Here is a 20,419-nt window from a genome sequence, read left to right as displayed (position 1 = left end):
GACACTGTTTTGAGTGCAGTGCTCGTCCTAAGACTCAAACAAAAGAGTACAATATTAAATACCATTGGGATCACGAAGCAACAGTCATATTAAAAGCTCTTATTGTGTTTCTAGTGGTTTACTTTTTCCCTTGACCACCATGAATATACACGATACAATATATATTATTTATAAAGAGTCTGAGGAACAGCAAATGAATAAACCCTTACACAAAAGTGTTGGTTAAACACATCACATTATTAGAATAGGTGCATTGGTCAGCACTGTTACCACATAGCAACCGGGCCCTGGGTTTAAATCCACTGGCTTGTTGTAGAGCTTGGATGTCCTTCCCATTCTTACATGAGGTTTTTTGCCCAAATGCTCCAGCTTCTCTCCACAGACATGCATGGGGTAGATTATTTGGAAATTCTAAACTGGTTTTAGGTGTCAATAGTTTGTCTTTCTTCCTTAGCCCCTTTCTCTACAGGTGACCTACCAGGTTTTACTCTGCTCTTTGCCCTATGACAGCTGGCATAGGCCCCACCGTGACCCTATATTGGATAAGCAGATGAAAATAGATAATAATAATTTGAATCATTCACCCCACTATTAACATGAAATACTAGGTTTCATGTCTCTACTAAACCCTTAAACCTGCTTACATAAGAGACTGGAAGGAATATGAACTTCACATTATGTCACATAAATTCATGCAAAGCGTGTGGATTTCTGTTTGACACACAGTGCTACAGGAGACGCCTGGTTCACATTCTAATCTGCAGATGATAACTTGCAGTGTGTATTATTTCCATTGTTACTTTGATGCATGTCTGAGCTGGTTCCTTGATTTTAGCTCCACATGCTGAGACAATAAAGCTCAAAATGATGGAAATGCAGTCTCATGTATTCATTTGGTCTGGCTGCATTACTGAGAATCATTACACCTGTGTGCAAATTCATGTTTTTATTGCCATACTACAGACTTCATATCATTTTCATCATCAAATAAATTACAGGAATATAAAACTTCTCATTGTAGTATCGTAACTGTCAGTCACTATAGTAACAGCAGTAACAACAGTAGGCATATGCTTCTCAATAGCACTTTGGACTTTGACCTTTTCTGGCTTGAGGCATGCATGGCGCACATGATCATACACAAATAGTCCGCATTGCTCTGTGCTTTGCTTGTGTTCATTTCATATCAACAGCCTCTCTCATTTTATGAATCTTTAATGGGTGAAATTGAGCTCTGCAGTCGATTAACTGTAATTCTTTTGATGCTTGTGTGTATGCAATCCTAAGAAGCTTAAGCACAGGCAGGAATGTATTAAAAGCATAAGTGAATGTTTGACTATTAAGCTGATACACACCCTGTGCATACCAAATACATATACAGCTGCCCAGAACAAAATGCACATATTGGCAATGTTCAGATAGTTTCAAAATAATCAAAATATTAAATGATCCTAAGACTTGTAAACCTCATTTATCAGTTCAAGATTACTTAATGCCTCCTGGAAATTAAATTGTGGTTTAATTATGTAATTATTAAAGGAATTTTATATAGCGTGTAGCTGACTCTGTCCCTCCATCCCCTCTCCTATCCACCCTCCTCTTCTTCCATTAACTACTGCAGTCAAGCATTTGCAAAATCCCTCTTTAACTGTATACAGGTGTAGAAAGTGCTAGGACCATGTTTGCCAAAACTGCGACTGAATTCACTGAGCTAAGTAAATGAATGTAGAGTCCTATTAGCGTAAATGTTTGTGCCTTTTTCATTTGATGCATGTTAATCAAAGCGCTCTGTCATATTAGCACCCGCTGAATCTCATTCCTGTCTAATGAAGGCACCTCGCCCTCCCCTCCACTACCCCATCGCCGCTTTCCACATTAAAAACTCTCATTGCCTTTCTATAAGACCTAAGAGCCAACACAGCCCTTGTTCTTAAAACAAAAAGACACCACTACCTGGCTATTACGGTAAAACTGTTATTTCTGATGCTACAACTTTGTTTAAATCCGAGGCCCTAGTTTTCCAAGTGCGGCAGAATACTGTATTTCTCCGCTCGCCATCTTGATGTTTGATTGCACTGGCGGAAGCAACATCTTCGGCGGCGCAGCAGCGGGTGTGGTTCGGACTTCTACGGGTGGTTCACCTAGCAGCCCTTCTCCTATTTTCAAAAGAGAAAGGGGATTTTTTTTCTCCTGACAAGAACCACGGAGGAGCCGCTCGATTCTGGTAAATATGCTGCGCTTATTACCGCTTTTATACAATATCGTACAGTGCGTCAGGGCTTGGTTTAGCAAAGAAAATCGTCTTTGGCTAGGGAGGGGGCTCCGGTGGGGTTTTCTGATTTGGCTGGCAGCACAGCAGGTTTTGTACGGTGGCGCTTGGAACTACTTTTCATACGTCCTGGCTAGCTGTGCTTATCAAATCAGAAATTTAAAAATGGGAGTGTGCTTGAAAGTCGGGATTCTACTAATCAATTTGTTTGTGAAAAATAACGGCTATCAATATTGGTTGCTTCTCAGGACGGCTCAGGCGCATTTTTAGCCAGTGGCCGAATTCCTAAACAGTGTTTGTTTATGTTAGCTAACTAGCCGATAGGTTAGCTGCGCACGTTAGGCTAGCATAGCGAGCTTTCAAGGTAAGCTAGCCAACCTGTTAGCTAATAGGGGTGGCTAATACACGCTAGCCCTTGAATTGTGTACGAATAAAATATAGGTGATTGGTGTGACCTATCCATTTAGCTTTTTTCTAGTTTAGTTGTGATTAGCCAGCTTGTTACGCTTGTAGTTGGACCCACCATGAGAGGAGGAGTCATTGAAGTGATTGCGGGGCGGAGGGGGGGTAGTTTTTCTCATTGGAAACCCAAGCTGCGAGGTCGGAACTTGGCCGTGGTAGGGGGAGGGGGAGAAATATGCCTTTGATGTTCTTTGCCGCTGAATGGTGAATTGTGTTCGTGCTGGCCTGGAAATACCCACCGCTTTACTCACTCGTTTGGAGGTGGAGGCTCGGCATTTCCCCTCAACGCTAAGATAGCAAACCAAACAAGCATCTCGATCACTTACACAGGTAGAGCAGTCGACTGTGGCTTTAATATTGAGTGGTCACTGGAGAAACCCAGAGCTTGACGATTTGGTTTGGTTTTGCCAGAAATGAAGTTGAGTGTGAGTTGGTAGTTTTTCCTGAGTGTTCGAACACTTTTTTTTTTTTCTTTTTTTTTTTTTTTACAGGTATATCTGCTGTGCGGGCTGAGGGCAGGCAAGAACAATGGCTACCCAGTGTAAGTATGGAGAACTGATCATTTTCAAGAGTTTTGTTTTAAGATCTCAGTATAAAGTTACATTTGAGAAAAGGAGAAGCATGACCAGATGTCACGGTATCTTAAATAATTTGTTTTTAGCTTTTTCTTTCATCTAGTTTTGTCTTTCAGTAAACTGAATGCATCTTAAGTTGGTATGACGAGTAATATTAAAATCACCAGCAAAGTACCCTAGAGTATCACATGTGTAGAGAGAGGGCTTTTTTTTTTTTTCTTTTTTTGGTTTCAGTTTAAAAAAAAAAAGTGTACTTGTCAATTTCATTTTTCCCCTCTTTGTTTTCTTACAACAAACATCCATAAATAAGGTTGGTGAAAGATCTTATTTGAAAACCATAAGTAAAGTTGGTGAAGTAAATATTTATTTTTCTAGTGTATTCCTTCTTGTGTCTCACTTTCTTTGTCCTTTTTTGCACAGCTGATTTGATGGAGTTGGACATGGCAATAGGTGACAGCAAGGTTGTTGTAAGTCAGTGGCAGCAGCAGTCCTATCTGGACTCAGGCATTCAGTCTGGCGTCACAACCACAGCACCATCCCTGAGCGGCAAAGGGAACCCAGATGCTGAAGAGGAGGATCCAACTCTTTATGACTGGGAGTTCAACCAGCCTTTCACTCCAGAGGCTACAGGTATGAGATACTAATGTGGGTACAGGAGCCAAAAAGCCAAAAAATTATATCCACTCAAATGCTCACTTCATGAGTTCACTCACTTGTACTCATGAAATATGTTAGTCAATATGGTGAATGTAAAACAAAATGGAAATGTAAAGACACAAACAATTTTGAGAAGAGTCAAATTATGGTAAGACTGCTTTAGTGGTCCTGAGGCATACAGGCTTATCCTGTAGACAATGATTCGAGGAAGGACCAACTACAAGCTCATGCTGTGGCAAGTCTGATTCATGTCAACTACAACTTGGAAATTGCAGGACTTAAAGGATTATGAACTGTCTTGGTATCAGATATCAAAGGACACCTTCAGAGGTCTTGTGGTGTCCATGCCTAAGGCTTTGAGCTGGTTTGGTTATGTGGTGTGTACTGTTAGGCACTGATTGGGTTTCGGGTGGTGGTTTTACTCTTGTGTATTGTGAAATTACTACTCTTTATAAGAATTGATCAGGAATAAAAAAAAAAATAGCAACCTAAAAAATAAATGTAATCAAATTCATTTAAAATAAAAACGGCAGGCTTGATTGTACATGATTGACATGCTAGAAGAAAAACTGTTCTTTATATTTCTGTAGCGTAATTGTATTGTAATTTTCCATCTCTGTCAGACATCGAGGGCTATGCCATGACCCGGGCCCAGCGTGTACGTGCTGCCATGTTCCCTGAGACTTTGGAGGAGGGCATCCAGATCCCACCTACTCAGCTGGATGCAGCCCATCCAACTGCTGTGCAGCGTCTTGCAGAGCCATCGCAAATGCTAAAGCATGCTGTAGTTAACCTCATTAACTATCAAGATGATGCTGAGCTGGCCACTCGTGCGATCCCTGAGCTCACTAAACTGCTTAATGATGAGGACCAGGTATGCGTAACATGTTGATACACTCAGATGCTGACAAGGTAACTTCTGATATCATTGTAGTTGGTAGCAATACAGCTGGTATCACTAACAAACATATTCTCTGTCCTAGGTTGTTGTGAATAAAGCAGCTGTAATGGTGCATCAGTTGTCAAAGAAAGAGGCATCTCGCCATGCCCTTATGCGTTCACCACAAATGGTTTCAGCAGTTGTTCGCGCCATGCAAAACAGTGGTGATGTGGAGACTGCTCGTTGTTCTGCTGGCACCTTACACAACCTTTCCCACCATCGAGAGGGTCTCCTTGCTATCTTCAAGTCTGGAGGCATCCCTGCCCTGGTCAAGATGCTGAGGTAAGAAATGGGATTTTAGTGACAAAATCAATGTTGTAACATGTGCTGCAGCCAGCCTCTTCAACCTTTAGTACAGATTATGTCATGGAGAATGTCAATGAGACATTTGGTGACTAGAATACAGAACACCTGACTGAAGCAATTTCCACACTTGGTACTGCAGTCCTGAACTTTTCAGACATTTACAGGTTGAGGTGCATGTGTGAATGCAAATGTAGTGGCATCAGATGTTAGGACGTTAATCTCCCATCTCCCTTGGACATATTCTGTGCAATGTCCAGTTGTGCAAATGTGAGATTGGTAGAGGCTAGCTAATAGTTTGACAATGAGTTTTCCATTGGCAAACTAGGTACAGAGCATTTCTCTGTACTTTTATTCCTCTTGATATTAGGTAAATGTTCAATTCACAGCTAGTAGGTTGTCGTTATGTCTTACTTTTCTGCTTGATGTGTCCAACTTGCCTAATTTGATGTTTCTGGTGGCGTTTGCTACATGTGAGAAATGACACTCTAGGATGGTGTTCCAGTGCCCAGTCCAGGATGTTCAGCATTGTATAGAACATTTCTTTAAATCTTTGGTTGCCTTTTATTATAATTTCCCGCTATTAAGGTATTGGCAAGTGCTTAATTCATCATTTATATAACATTATTCCTACTTAATATGCCATTTATAAATATACATATTAGGGCTGTTTGATATAACGATATATATCGGATGACGATATAAAAACGTCTATTGTTTCATTTTACGCTATCGTTTGTTTCGTGGTGTCGCAAAATAAGCTGTTTACGGCAATATTTTTTCACCGTTTTGATGGTCACTGTAGTGGCTATATTAATTTCTTAAAGTTCTCTCTTTCACTTATATTTAATATAACCACACTACGGACGGACAAGCGCCTGTTTTTATGCGTTGTGGTTGGCAACAACGACGGTAACACGATCGCGTGTCCGCTTGTTTATGTTCCACATAAACCTTTCACAATAAAGCTCAAGATCCTGTTGAGGCTTTGCTCTTTCACGTGATTCAGTTTATTTTGAAGATTATTTACGGATGAGAAGTTTAAAAAAAAAAAAAAAAAAAAAAAGCCATCAGGTGCTAAAAAATAAACCTTAGACTCAAATGTTAGAACAGATTTTTCCCCGCGGCACGCCGTGTAATAAATACTCACAAAGAAAACTGCGGCCGTTACAACTTATGTCTAAAAATGTATCGTTTCATGCATCTGTTAAAACACTCAACTCCAGCTACATGACGCGCAGCTGGAAACACTTCCCGCAAGTCGAGCTGCCCGAGATTCACGGAATTTACAGAAAATGTTAACGATATAAATCACAAAAATTTATCGGGATATGAGATTTTGGTCATATCGCACAGCCCTAATACATATGACTGATTAATAGCAGTGATTGCTCTATAGTGTACATCAACAGATGGGTAGTACTTGTATGTATCAGTACAATAACAGATGGATAAACGTCTGTATTTATAAATTACATTCTAAGGAGGAGTAATGATATATAAATGATGGATTTAGTGATCGCTAATACCTTACTAATGCTTAATAGTGAGACATTACAAAGTGCTACCCAATGTGCTATGCAGTGCTGCTTTATAGCTTGTAATGTCTGCTTGGTATAGTTTTAGAGTATCACTTGAGTTCTGTACCACTAGTTATTTGCAGGATATCTTTATTTTAAGATCATCTGTTCTCTGATGCTTGAGCTTTCCACAGTCTGCTGTGCAAGTCTGTACAATGCAACAGTGTGTTCTTCTGTAACTCTTATCAATTATGACCAAGCAAATACACTGGAAATGTTGGCACCATTATAATTTTCCACAACTATGTACAGTTTAGCACGCATACTTTGATGTGGGCTAAACAGATTGACAAATGTTGGTTGTGTTACAATATAGCCAATCCAGACATTCACAACCAGACAAATTTCAAAAGAAAAGGTCCTGCAACTCAGTTGAAATGTCTGCCCTCCTTCCTTTCTTTTAGTGTTTGCGTTTCTTCATGAAAAGCCTAAACACACAGCCAAAACAGTTGGATCTCTGGCAAGTTACAGCCTGTTGGATGGCGCACATGTGTGTTTGAATTTGTTCCTGGAATCATATTACTAATGGTTTAAGTGAAAGATGGAGCAGTACATCAAGAAGAAAGGAACTGCCACCTTTTTGTAAAGCTGCTGAATAAACTTGCATATAGGTACCATTTTAAAGTTTTTAGGGCTTTAATGGTTTGACCGTGAGGTTTTTATCAATTTTGCAGTGAGCATTTCTCTGTACTGCTTTTATTGCTCTTGAAATTATGTAAATGTTGCCTTGAGATTGGATGAGAGATGAGAACAGAGCAAGGAAAATCTGATGTACTGGTTCAGTTCTCTTAAGTATCAGCATTAATTTGCAAATGGCTTTACAGTAGATGTGAGTCCTGGTAAAATAATTTTTTGCTGAGTAATTTTCAACTGCTAAACTTAACTGGACAATTAATAGGCTTCTGGAGACTTAATAAAACTGCTGTTGAATTGCATTATTAATGGTTGTATAATCTTTGGAAGTTATAGTTAAAACAATTTTGAGTATTCATAAAATGTGGTCTTGCATCTGTGGCTTATGCAAACAACTCAAAATGTGTAATGGCACTTAGTGTATCTTATTTTTTTTATGGGCACCTAAGCTGAGTCATAATGCCCTGTGTATGACAAACTTGCACTCTGTGTGTGAATGTGTGGCATGCTTGTTTGCATTTTACTGTTATGTAGAGTCTTTGAAGATGAGTTAACTTTTCCATAACTTTTTTTTTCCCCCCCCCTTTAGTTCACCGGTGGACAGTGTTTTGTTCTATGCTATCACCACACTCCACAACCTGTTGTTGCATCAGGAAGGGGCAAAAATGGCAGTGCGCCTAGCTGGAGGATTGCAGAAGATGGTGGCACTGTTGTCCAACACTAATGTCAAGTTCCTGGCAATCACTACTGACTGCCTGCAGATCTTGGCATATGGCAATCAGGAAAGCAAGGTATTGGAGCTCTGGCTAATTTATCAGTTTGCATACATTGTCTTCGTACTTGTCTGCTAAAACAACCAGCAGTTTGTATGCCAGTATAAACATAAACTTGTCTTTATTCTTAGCTGATCATTCTGGCCAGCGGTGGTCCCCAGGCTCTGGTCAACATCATGCGGACTTTCACATATGAGAAACTGCTGTGGACCACAAGCAGAGTGCTCAAGGTTCTCTCAGTCTGCTCAAGCAACAAGCCTGCCATTGTAGAGGCTGGTATGTATAAAATTAAAAAATATAAATACAAAATAAAAATCTATGCTGTATTTAACTCATTGTTGTACAACTGTGGGCATTATTACATGTCTCGCTTGTTTACTGTTGTGCTTCTAATAGTGAAATGTTGTCTGACCTTGTTTGTAGGAGGCATGCAGGCTTTGGGGCTTCATCTGACAGACCCCAGCCAGCGTCTGGTCCAGAACTGCCTCTGGACTCTGAGGAATCTTTCAGATGCTGCCACTAAACAGGTACAACATACAAGGGCCTCCTCTTAAAAGAATCCCACTTAATGTAACTTCTTGAACAAAACGCATACATTCTGATTGAGTCTACTTTATTTAGATGTCTTTTCTGTCCTGTCCTCTGCTCTCTAGGAGGGGATGGAAGGTCTCTTGGGCACTCTAGTCCAGCTGCTGGGCAGTGATGACATCAATGTCGTAACATGTGCTGCAGGCATCCTCTCCAACCTGACCTGCAACAATTATAGTAACAAACTCATGGTCTGTCAGGTAAGTAATACACAGCTTCTGGGAAATTATAAAAATTCTGTGGTGTGGAAATGAATTTAAAAAAAAAATCTTTATCTGTCACTATCCCCCCCCCCCTTATGTTAGGTTGGTGGCATTGAGGCTTTGGTGCGAACAGTACTTCGAGCTGGTGACAGAGAGGACATCACAGAGCCTGCGGTCTGTGCACTTCGTCACCTGACTTCCCGCCATCAGGATGCTGAGATGGCCCAGAATGCTGTTCGCCTTCACTATGGCCTGCCTGTCGTGGTCAAATTGCTGCACCCTCCATCCCACTGGCCTTTAATCAAGGTCGGTATTCCTCTACTTTTACATATTTCCAGGTGACTGGTAAAATCACTCGGAATATATTTTCATGAATTCTAATTCTAAATATGCCAAATATTCCTTCCCTTATAGGCCACAGTTGGTCTGATTCGCAACCTGGCTCTCTGCCCAGCCAACCACAGTGCTCTGCGGGAGCAAGGCGCTATCCCTCGACTGGTGCAGCTGCTTGTCAGAGCTCATCAGGACACCCAGAGGCGCACTAGCATGGGAGGCAACCAGCAGCAGTTTGTGGTGTGTAACAAGCTAGATGTTTTCTTTATCTGAACATCAAGAATGTGGATTTTTTTTTTTTCTTTTTTCCCCCCTCCTCCTTCTTCCCTTTTTCATCTCATGAAAACTTGAATCATACAGGAGGGTGTGCGCATGGAGGAAATAGTGGAAGGCTGCACAGGAGCTTTGCACATCTTGGCCCGAGATGTGCACAACAGAATTGTCATCAGAGGACTCAACACCATTCCACTTTTTGTCCAGGTGCGGATAAAACTCCAACTTACAGTTCCACGCCCAGTGTTTTGTTTTGTTGTTTTTGTTGCCTTGTTTTTTTAAAAAATATCTTTTTAGTTAAGTGTTCGGTTTGTGACACTTAAAAATTTCCAAAATACTTATTTCGAATCTGATGCCAGATTTAAAAAAAAAAAAAAGAAAAAAAGAAAAAAAAGAAGCTGGGATAGTAAAGTCATCTTTATTTATATAGCACATTTAAAAGACATCAAGTGTCGGCCAAAGTGCTGAACAGAGGGATAATATAATGAAAGAATTAAAGTAGAAAGAAAACATTTAAAAAGACAAGAGTATATAGCATATAATGTATATGCACATACATATACAAAATTGTACACATTCACGCACAAACACACAACATCCAATAAGAGACCAAATAGAATAAAAAGGATATCAAGGAGATCCGAAAGCCTTGGAAAATAGGTAGGTCTTGAGATTCGATTTAAAAACTTCCAAGGATGAAGAGGATTTTATGAAGGGGGGAAGACTATTCCAGAGTCTCGGGGCGGCAATGTAGAAAGCCCTGTCACCTCTAGATTTGAGCTGGGAGCGTGGAACTGATAGAACCATCTCTCTGGAAGAGCACAGAGATCGAGTGGGTAAGTGCAGGCTAAGAAGATCTGAAATGTAACCTGGAGCCAAACCATGGAGAGCTTTAAAAACAAATAGAATCGATTTTAAGGTTTTACTATGTTTAACTGGTAGCCAATGTAGAGATGCGAGTACCGGGGTAATATTCTCTCTCTTTCCAATACCCGTCAGCAGCCTTGCGGCTGCATTTTGAACAAGTTGCAGGCGGGTCAGGCTTGAGTGACAAATACCTAAGTAGAGAGAGTTACAATAGTCAATACGTGACGATATGAAAGCATGGATAACAGTTTCCAGGTCTTTAGATGACAGGATATTTTTGAGTTTAGAAATGCTCCTTAGTTGGAAAAAACTGCCACGAACAACTGAATTTATTTGCTTGTCCAGCTTGAGAGAGGAATCAAAAATGAAACCAAGATTTATTTTTTTTTTATTTATTTTTTTTTTTTACATGGGGATGTACATTAGCTGATAATGGGCCCAAATTGTTTCTTATGAGACTAATAGAGTCCTGCTTACCAAAGATTATAATGTCGGTTTTGTCATGATTTAGTTTGAGAAAGTTCAGAGACATCCAACAATGTATGTCACTAAGACACTCTGAGACTTTCTGCAGTGTACTATCAGCACCTGGTTTTAGAGAAAGGTAGAACTGTGTATCATCTGCATAAGAGTGGTAAGAGATTTGGTGTTTCTGAAAAATGGAGCCTAATGGGAGCATGTATAAGGAGAATAAGACAGGGCCCAAAATAGAGCCCAGAGGTATTCCACAAGTGAGTGTAGCTGGGGAAGAGTATTTGTTACTCAGCATCACAGAATATATTCTGCTCTCTAGGTAAGAGACAAACCATTTTAGAGCAGAGCCTTGGATGCCGACACAGGGGTTTTTCTTTTTTTTCTTTCTTTTTTTTTTTTTTACCCTTACCATTGCTATAATCCCTTAGTTCTGTGCAGTTGTATGTTGGGCAAACATCATTTTGAGCAGTGTAATTTCCCCATATGGTCTTAGTAGTTTTTTGCACCATTTGTCCATTTTACACTAATTTTATTAACTATATTGTTCATTGTCTGCTTTTGTTTTCAGTTGCTTTATTCTCCAGTGGAGAATATCCAGCGTGTGGCAGCAGGTGTGCTGTGTGAACTGGCCCAGGATAAAGAAGCTGCTGAGGCAATCGAAGCTGAAGGAGCCACTGCGCCTCTCACTGAGCTGCTGCACTCCCGTAATGAGGGAGTCGGTGAGTGTGCAAGGAACAAAATACAAACTGTACACATTTTTGCTAGTGGTAGCTTGAAATACCTGACTGGTGTTGCTGTGCATTCTTCTGTAGCAACCTATGCTGCAGCTGTCCTGTTCCGCATGTCTGAGGATAAGCCCCAGGACTACAAGAAACGCCTGTCTGTGGAGCTGACCAGCTCTTTGTTCAGAACTGAGCCTATGGCCTGGAATGACGTACGTGTACATTAATATCTTTAACTTTTGCATTTTTCCCATTGAAACAAGAAAATGAGGCAATAATTTATGATATTTTTGCATTAATCTATACTTGCTGGTTTACCTCAGATTGTACACCTCACTCTCTTCTTAATCTTTCTATAGACCGGAGACCTGGGATTGGATATAGGTGCACAGGGAGACCCTCTGGCTTATAGGCAGGACGGTGAGTACTTCAATTTTGTTAATTTATATATGCTTATTTCTTATGTGCAGCTCTGTAAGTTGACTCAAAAGATTAATTCCACAACTTGCTGTGATTAATAGCATTTTTTTCTTCTTCCAAGACTTAACCTTATATTTGCAGGATGCATGTGGTGTTATTAGAAATTCTATTCAACAAAGCTTAATATTCTAAATTCTATATTGAAATTCTACTTATACTATTTGCTTAACTAAAAATGTAATGGTTATTTCTCGAAATGTTTACCCAGCATTAGTGCCACTTTGTCACTATGAAGTAATGCCAATCAAACCTGGACTAAGAAAATTGTTTTTTTTGTTTTTGTTTTTTTTTTAAATGTGCGTCTGAGACTGCAGTCACATCCATATGACTGCCCCACCCTCTGCACCCAAACAAAGTCAAAAAAACAGAGTACCGCAGTCTTGCTACCTGACCAAGACATGCATCGCCCAGTTAATTAACAGGAATGACTAGAATGATGTGCCGCAAGCTAGCATACAAGTTTTACAGTTTGCTGCCAAGATCAATCTTGGAGAGGTCACAACACAATTTCACCAGACTGTTCCTGCAGATCTATTTTCTGCGCTCTCTTTTGAGAGTCAAAGTATTGTTCTATTACTCAAAAGAAATAAAGAACAAAAACACCATTCTGACTTAAATTGTTTCTCAAAGTTCAGATGGGATAAAATGCCTCAGAATAAAGAGACCAAAACCAATATTTAAGATTGCAAAATAACTGTTCTTGTAAACGATCGAATCTAATTATCTCCCCACCCTGCTGTTTTTTGTTTGTGCAATGCGCTATGTATGCTTGAGGTTTGTCCATAAAATTTAAATGGCAGAAAAGATAAAGTGCTTTGACAGAAGTGCAAAACAAGATTATTTTAAATGCACAATTTAAAAAGTGACACATGACAAAAGAGCTGATAAGAAACGATAGCATGATATTTATCACACATACCCATGCTAGAGTATTGTTTGGACTGCTCATGCTGTTTGCAAACTGATACTTAATCTCACTGAGAATTTAAAAAAAAGTTATATTGTCCCCTTGATAGGTGGTTGCCCGGCAGGATGATGGCATCATATCTGAGGAATAAGTCAACTATTGTAGATGCAAAATAAAAATAAATTGCTTTTATAAGGTGTTACTGGTGCATAAATGCTTAAATTGGTCATTTTATCCAATTGCAGGGTCCTTGCTAGGCAGCATGATGCTGTAATATTTGATAGTTATAACTTGTGTTTGCTCAACTCCTGATCTAACAAGAGTTGGTGGACAAAGAAATAAATGCATTTTTAATGTATTATAAGATTTGCTTATGTCACACAGTGCCATTTAACCACATCTACCAAATTGTGTTAAATAAGTTGTATAAAAGATGGACGTGGCCTCTGTGATGTCACCCGCTGGTTTGTAAAGCCCCACTCTGCAGTAACTGAGTATTTATGCTATTACCAGGTGATAATTGAGGGTTATGACTAAAGCTGCAGTCTGCACTTTTCAGACCAGGGAGCAGCATAGATCCTATAATGCTATCTGTGGTTCAATCGCAAGTTTTAGCCAATAAAATCTGCTTTGGCATGAGTGGGAAACAAGGGGCTAGCTTTAATTTGAGCCCTCTGTGACTAGTAAGTGTGCCTGGCTCTGATCAGTCTCCAAAGTAAACAAGATGCTATCAAGAAATTAATTGTTACTGCACTAATATTTAGAATTGCTAAGGGTAACAGATTTTTGGTTTGCAGATGTGAATTGGCATCACGCTGTTGCTTATTCAGACCCTTTGTCCACATAATATTTGTATGTTTCTACACCTGAACAATTTTATTACTGCATAGAGGCCTTTATTAATTTGAGATGTGACTATACAACACAACACACAATTTTTTTTTTTTTTTTTTTGTAAAATTAATGATCAAAATGACCATTTGTGCATCACCTGCATTTGTTCAAGATCATATGCTGATATTTACCACTATTGGCTGTTCATTTTGCTGTTTAAGAGTAAAACAACTGTAAGCTGCAGTGTGTTTATAGTTTTGACCCTTTATCACTTACCGTACATTTCTCTCTTTGCCTTTCAGATGCAGCCTACCGGGCTTACCCACCAGCTTACGGTCAGGACACCCTGTTAGACCCTATGATGGAAGGTGCCGACTACCATGCTGACACTCTGCCTGACCTGGGTCACCACACTGATCCATTGCCAGACCTCGGCCACACCCAGGACCTAATGGACAGCAACCAGCTGGCCTGGTTTGACACAGACCTGTAGAATTGGTAAGATGGACTTGATTATCAGTTAGCAGTAAAGCTTTTTTTCTTTCTCATATCACCAGCACGATATTAATATATGATCTTTGTCCTATGCTCTTTTTGCAGTTGTATTCTGATAGAACCTGCATTGTGATTGGCCTGTATTTTCTGAAGCAGCATTATAATTGGCCTGTAAAGTGTTAAAGGTAAAGAGGGGAGTAAGGGGTATTAGAAAGTGCCTGACACAAGAAAACTAAGATGGTTGCCACAGGAATGTTAAAGCAAGTTGAAAGTGTGTGTGGGGGGGGGGAGAAGGGTTAAAGGATCAGATGTGGAATCACTCATTGGAGGTCTTGGAGCAGGTTACCATTATGGATGAGTGCAACAGAGATGGATCTTAAAGTTTGAAACACAATTGTTTTAGCCTTGCCTGTATTATCAGTTTTTGTTTTTTTTTTGTTTCCATTTTTCTTATACATTTTTTATTTCTTTTTTTTGTATTACTCATTCTGTTATGGTACTGACCCAGCTTGCCTTCACTAGCCATCTTCATTTCCTTTTTAATGCTAATCATTTGTAATTTTTTTTTTTTTTTTTTAACGTATATTACATGTAGTGTTAAGTTATAGTGATATTATACAATGTTCCTTTGGTTTATGGTCGAATGTGTAGAACACTAATAATCAGTTGAATTGTACTCTGACTTAAAGTGTAACATTGTGTAGTTTTTTTTATAATCTCGAAAATGGAGAATTATGCATTCTTTATGTGCTTGTTTAAGCATAAAATATGTCGGTGTCACAAATGTTCTAAAGAGGGATGCGGGTGAAATTGAGGGTGGGTTGGGGATAAATTTAGAGACAAGTGTTTTATATACAGTATCACTGGTAGGTTAACAACTATTTTGTATGCTATCATTGGATGTCTGATAGAAAAGTTTAACGCTATCGTTGGTGGTCTTATAAAACCCGGTTTTATGTGCTATCAAAGGTAGCTAGGTTGATGAACAGTTGTAGTCCTGCTGTGCTTATTTTGGAGACGAGGTTGTGACACGGCTGAACAATAAAATGACATTTTATTTCAACTGGTGTCTGTTCTGTTTCTTTACTTAGAAAGTTTAGATCGTGTTTTTTGTCAATTGTTAAGACTACCATCGTCAAATGATGTCCGTTGGATAATCACAGTAATCAGCACTTCAGTAACTTTATTTGCAAATGTGATGTTTTAATTGTTTTTTGTTTGTTTGTTTTAAAATGCAGATGTGCTCATTTCTGGCCCACCTTGAATTTATGAAAGGTTTACTATGTTATAAGCAGTACTGTAGATGATCAAAAATCACTTTTAAATGCACATTCATAAGACTTGAGGCTATTACCCTGCTGTAGTATTGGCAGTTGCTAATATTGTTGGTTAAAGATGGTCCCTTTTTCATTAAATGAGCTGAAATGAAGTTTGTTTGTGGTTTTTTTTTTTTTTTTGTCTTTGATGGGGCAGAATTTGGCATTTGCTGCGACGCCCAGACATTTAAGCTGGTGCTGCTTGCATGATTGCTCTAACGACGTTTAACAGGAATGGGGTTAAACCTTTTTAAGGCAGGTTTGGAAGGTCAATCCACTGTAACAACTTTCTTTGGTAGATAAACTGCAAGGGATAACTCGCCTCTTTATTATATCTGCATGTTGTGCTGAATTAAAGAAATCCTTTTAAGTGGTGGAAATGTTTTCCTTTTTTTTTTTTTTTTTTTTTTTTTTTTTTTTTTTTTTGAAATGTTAATGCACTGTAGAGGATGGTTTGTGCAAATCAAGGTTTTTTTGTTTTGCTTTTTTTTTTTTTTTTTTCTTTTCTTTCTTGTGCATTTCACTCGTTAGTTGGTGTATATAACACAATCGATGAGCTCATGTTGCCAGTCTGTAAAAGCAACCCCCGCATATATTAAACAGCAAAGGTAAAATATCAGACAAAGGACAGTTATCACAATAGAAGCTATCAAGACTATCTTTTCACATATAGCCAACAGTTTTGTAAGAGCAAAGATGAGTTGAAAAGCAAAGAAAACCAAAGTATCAATATAAACTGATCACAGAGTAAGACATGACAAAGCCCTGCTCAGGGAGCAGTTTAAGGTAGATAATGGAGGAGAGATGTTTGAAGTTCACTTCTCAATAGGAAGGGTGATGCTTTCTGTGAGCTTTTGACACTGAAGAAAACTAACAAAGGAGTGACTTAGTGGCCTGCTTTAGTGGTTTGAGCATAGTTGTTAAAGAATAATGCACTATGCCTGTTATACTCTGACTTTTAAAGTCAGTGTTTTTAAGTCTGTCTTTACAAGCCCTGAAAATAACCAAACATTGAATTGAAATTGTAAGTGTATTCCATGTTAATGGAAATGTACTGATAGTGAGAACGGTCTGAATCCTTGGGTGGGGTCATCTACATAATCAAAGGCTTAACTTCTGAGGGTGCAGCTGTGCTAGAGCTCCAACGCCCAAAAACAGGAAGAACCCAATCTACATATCAAATGTGCTCCTAGACAAAGCATGTATATACTGACTGCATTACTTAAAACTGGACAGATTATAAAGTTCCACTATATGTTTAATTCATATTTCTCTCTTGTGAAAGCTGAACTTTTTTAAAGTAGTACATGTTTTCCTTATGAATTACAATTTAGCTGCAAAAATTGTCTGTATTATGTTACATTCCACTGATTAAAAAATGACAGTGGGTATCTTTTTAAATCATAAATACCAAGATAGCTCACTTGTACTTCCTGACCCTGCTGTGATTTGTGGAAACTGTGGGAACCTGTTGATATCAACTATAAAACACTTTATCAGCAAGAAGAGAGCAGGATGAGTATACTGCCAGGACTGTGAATCTAAGCAGTGCTGCCAGTGACTTTGCCGAGCAAAGGCCAGAAACATCAAGCTCTGATGGCTTTTCTCTTCTTTTTTTTGTAAGGATTGAAACATTGTTACATTTATGTGTTGAAAATACGCACTTATACTGTAATATGTGTGTGATATATCTAGACACTGGCCCACTGGAAACGATTAATGAGTGAGCTTGTTATACGGCAACCACGTCCAGTAAGTCTGTGAGGACCTGTGGTTAATGGGCGTCTTTCTTTTATCCTATATGGTTACAAACATTACACTGGTCTTTATGTTACTTTGGAGAGGCTAAATCTGTTTTGAGGTCATTACCTAAGCAACTTTGTCCATTTCCCCGACCTGATTGAAAGCTGGAGTGATGATATTGATATAAATTATTGCTATACAATATTATTTTTTGCACTTGCAGACACACAGTGTGTGTGTCTGCATGTGTGTGTGTGTGTGTGACAGAGAGAGAGAAAATGTAAGATGCCGTGTTTGCAAAGGTACTATGTGGCAGTATACGACCCCAAAAATCAGCTATGGGGTTTATTGCAGAGCTGTTAACCCTGTGACAATAATAGATCTAGTCAAGTGGCTCATAATGTCTTTGTCACTTGTTTTGTTTCTGTTAAATGTTGATGCATTTTTTTAAACCACCACACTGGCTTTTTCCAACATGCATATTAAGTAAATATAAAATATGAACAGAACAGAGACTTGTTCTTTTATAATTAATGGAGGTGGAACTCCAATCACATCATTTCTATTTACAAATAACTTAAACTGACAAAAAAACCATGGAAATGTTGAGCCGTCTCCAAGCTTTAATATTCCCCTGTTTTTCCAACAGGACATACGCACAGTTTACTGCATAAGGTCCACATCAGGACACTGAGCAAGGTTGTAATTGCAGTACTCTGTGGGATTGCACTCTTCAAGAAACATGATGCAGATAAGGAAGTTTGGAGCTCTGATGTATCAGCCAAGTCTACTCAGAGAGAGCACCCCCCCTTACCTGGAAGCCTTCCAAAATGCTGCAGGCTTGATGCAAACTTTAACTCTGGTGGGAGTTAAAAGAAACTTTTAATTATCTCAGTTATCTTTAAGAACTATTTCAAGGCTTTCATTTTCAGTCTGGTATTTTGTAGTAGACAAGATGAAGCTGCTAATCTCTGGTCATGCATCTTAGAGTCTCTATCTATTTTTTATACTATATTAACTCTTATTTAAACTGCTTAAAAAAAACAAAAAACAACAACAACAACAAAAAAAACAAGACCCGGTTGTATTAGCTGAAGTATACTGGATCTTTTCCCCCCCAGGTATAGTGCTCCCAAAAATCACTGGAGAAAGCTGTGGGAAACTTGACTCCAGTCACTCCTAGTCAGATCACAGCAAAGATCACAGCATTGTTACTTCAAAGCAAGCTCTGTTCGAGGCCCACACACAGACAAGTCGGGGCAGCGTGGCGCTTCATCTGGGACTCTGAGGAGCCTCTACTCCTTCAAACTTCAGCCGGGAAAGTTTGCTGAGGGAATAGGTGAACCTTATTCCCTCAGCAGATGGAAGGACACAACAAGGACCCCATTGCTGAGGAGTTGTGGAGCCCACCAAGGGGACGCCTCTTCCCGGACCCCTCCCCCTCCATTGCCCTCTGCATTTCTCCAACCCACACACAGCAGTTACATAACTTAGCCACCATTTACCCACATATTTGATTTGTATTGATCTGAAAATTTGCTAAAAGTAATAAGTAGCCCTCTGATTATATAAGTCAGTTTCTCCAGTGTAATACAGCAAGTTAACACTTTCATCTATTCCTAAAAGATACCTCCATTTGTCTCCACAATTTGACAATCATCCTTGTGGCCTTCAGGAGTCCAAAGTCAATTCAGTCAGTCAGACTTGAGCGTTTTAAGGCAGCGGTCCCCAACCTTTTATGCGCCACAAACCGGTTTATGTCCGACAGTATTTTCAGGGACCGGCCTTTAAGGTGTCGTGGATAAATACAACAAAATAAAACCAGAACTGGTACCAAAAAAAAAAGAAGATTTAGTCATAACACACGGGAAAAGACCCAGGGAACGCTAAAAACTGATAAAACCCCCGAAAACCATAAATTTCACACCTGAGCCTCAACTCTTGTGGCCCGGTACCAAACGAGTCACCGACAGGTACCGGTCCGTGGCCCGGGGGTTGGGGACCGCTGTTTTAAGGTAACAGTAAGGTTTGGATATACGTTTTTGCTCCCTATGAACCTTAATTCTCAATGTTTTTCCATCTGACCACATGCATCTTTCTGCACCATCTTTTCAACGTCCTTATATTTATCACCACACTGTGTTTATGTGCTAAAAGAGAAATCCTTTCCTTGGTACGAAAACTGATTCTGCAGTACAATTTCACTAAATCAGAGGGTATAGGCACCGTGGCAGTTTGTCATGAATCAACTATAATCTCCACATTTTGACTTTTTTCCTCAAAACAATATTTTGAATTTAATCTCTAAATTTCAACTTTATTCTCAAATCCAGCTATAATTTTTTTTTCTTATTGTGGCCCTACTAATACTCCTGCATAGTTTGTTGAGAAGACTGTTTTATCTCAGGAGTGATTTTGATACCAAGATAGATAAAACCTGTCTTTGGATCAATAAATATTTCTTCTTTATTAATAAATAGTATGGCTATTTCATTTTGTTAGTTAGTTTTGGGCTTAAAAAGTGTGAGTTTATCAGCGTTATCCAACTTCAAACACACACAAAAAAGTCCTTTTTTAAGTATTGTTAAGTACTTAAAAGAAAAGAATCAAAGAAATAATCAGTAAATAATTATTTAGATATATTAATGAATAGAATTGGAAATAAGTTATCAAATATTTTAAAAATGAAATTAATTCATATTTAATTATTTCTATATTTAATTAGTTATTTTAATTTATTAATGACGCATTTAGTATTAAATGATGTATTTATTTATATTCATTTTAGCACTTGTGGCCCTCCATACTGTTCACGCCTGTACTGAACCCACTTTGATGGACCAACTCTGAGCCGCTAATCAGCCAGTCTGTCATCATTGGACTAATGCCTGGTACCTGCTGTGTCTCCTCTCTTGAGTCTTGTAATCAGTCTAAATCCTTGTGATGTCTGTTTTCAAAAAAATAAAATTTGGGGGTGGGGTGCATGTTGAAA

The 20,419-nt window shown here is 38.9% G+C and overlaps 1 protein-coding gene across 3 annotated transcripts; it reads left to right on the top strand.

Moving 5' to 3' along the window:
• The first annotated feature begins 1,912 nt into the window (after nt 1-1,912).
• On the top strand, nt 1,913-15,431 carry LOC100693960 (catenin beta-1). 3 transcript variants are annotated; one of them, XM_019350377.2, is made up of 17 exons: nt 1,913-2,224; nt 3,223-3,616; nt 3,727-3,936; nt 4,587-4,837; nt 4,947-5,185; nt 8,009-8,210; nt 8,324-8,468; nt 8,616-8,719; nt 8,846-8,980; nt 9,086-9,289; nt 9,398-9,556; nt 9,677-9,796; nt 11,499-11,649; nt 11,743-11,864; nt 12,012-12,072; nt 14,176-14,371; nt 14,474-15,431. In XM_019350377.2, exons 3-16 carry the CDS (start codon nt 3,735-3,737, stop codon nt 14,364-14,366), a joined length of 2,286 nt encoding a protein of 761 aa, XP_019205922.1. In that variant the 5' UTR covers nt 1,913-2,224; nt 3,223-3,616; nt 3,727-3,734; the 3' UTR covers nt 14,367-14,371; nt 14,474-15,431. The 3 variants fall into 3 exon arrangements, with proteins under 3 accessions (XP_019205922.1, XP_005478702.1, XP_019205921.1); XM_005478645.4 differs by having other exon boundaries at nt 1,914-2,224; nt 3,223-3,272; XM_019350376.2 differs by lacking the exon at nt 1,913-2,224 and adding an exon at nt 2,899-3,061 and having other exon boundaries at nt 3,223-3,272.
• Nucleotides 15,432-20,419: the final 4,988 nt, after the last annotated feature.

The sequence above is a fragment of the Oreochromis niloticus genome, linkage group LG22, assembly GCF_001858045.2.
Source record: "Oreochromis niloticus isolate F11D_XX linkage group LG22, O_niloticus_UMD_NMBU, whole genome shotgun sequence".
Lineage (NCBI taxonomy): Eukaryota > Metazoa > Chordata > Actinopteri > Cichliformes > Cichlidae > Oreochromis > Oreochromis niloticus.
The sequence above is the reverse complement of the archived record's forward strand: the minus strand, read 5'-3'. Positions and strand labels throughout refer to the sequence as shown.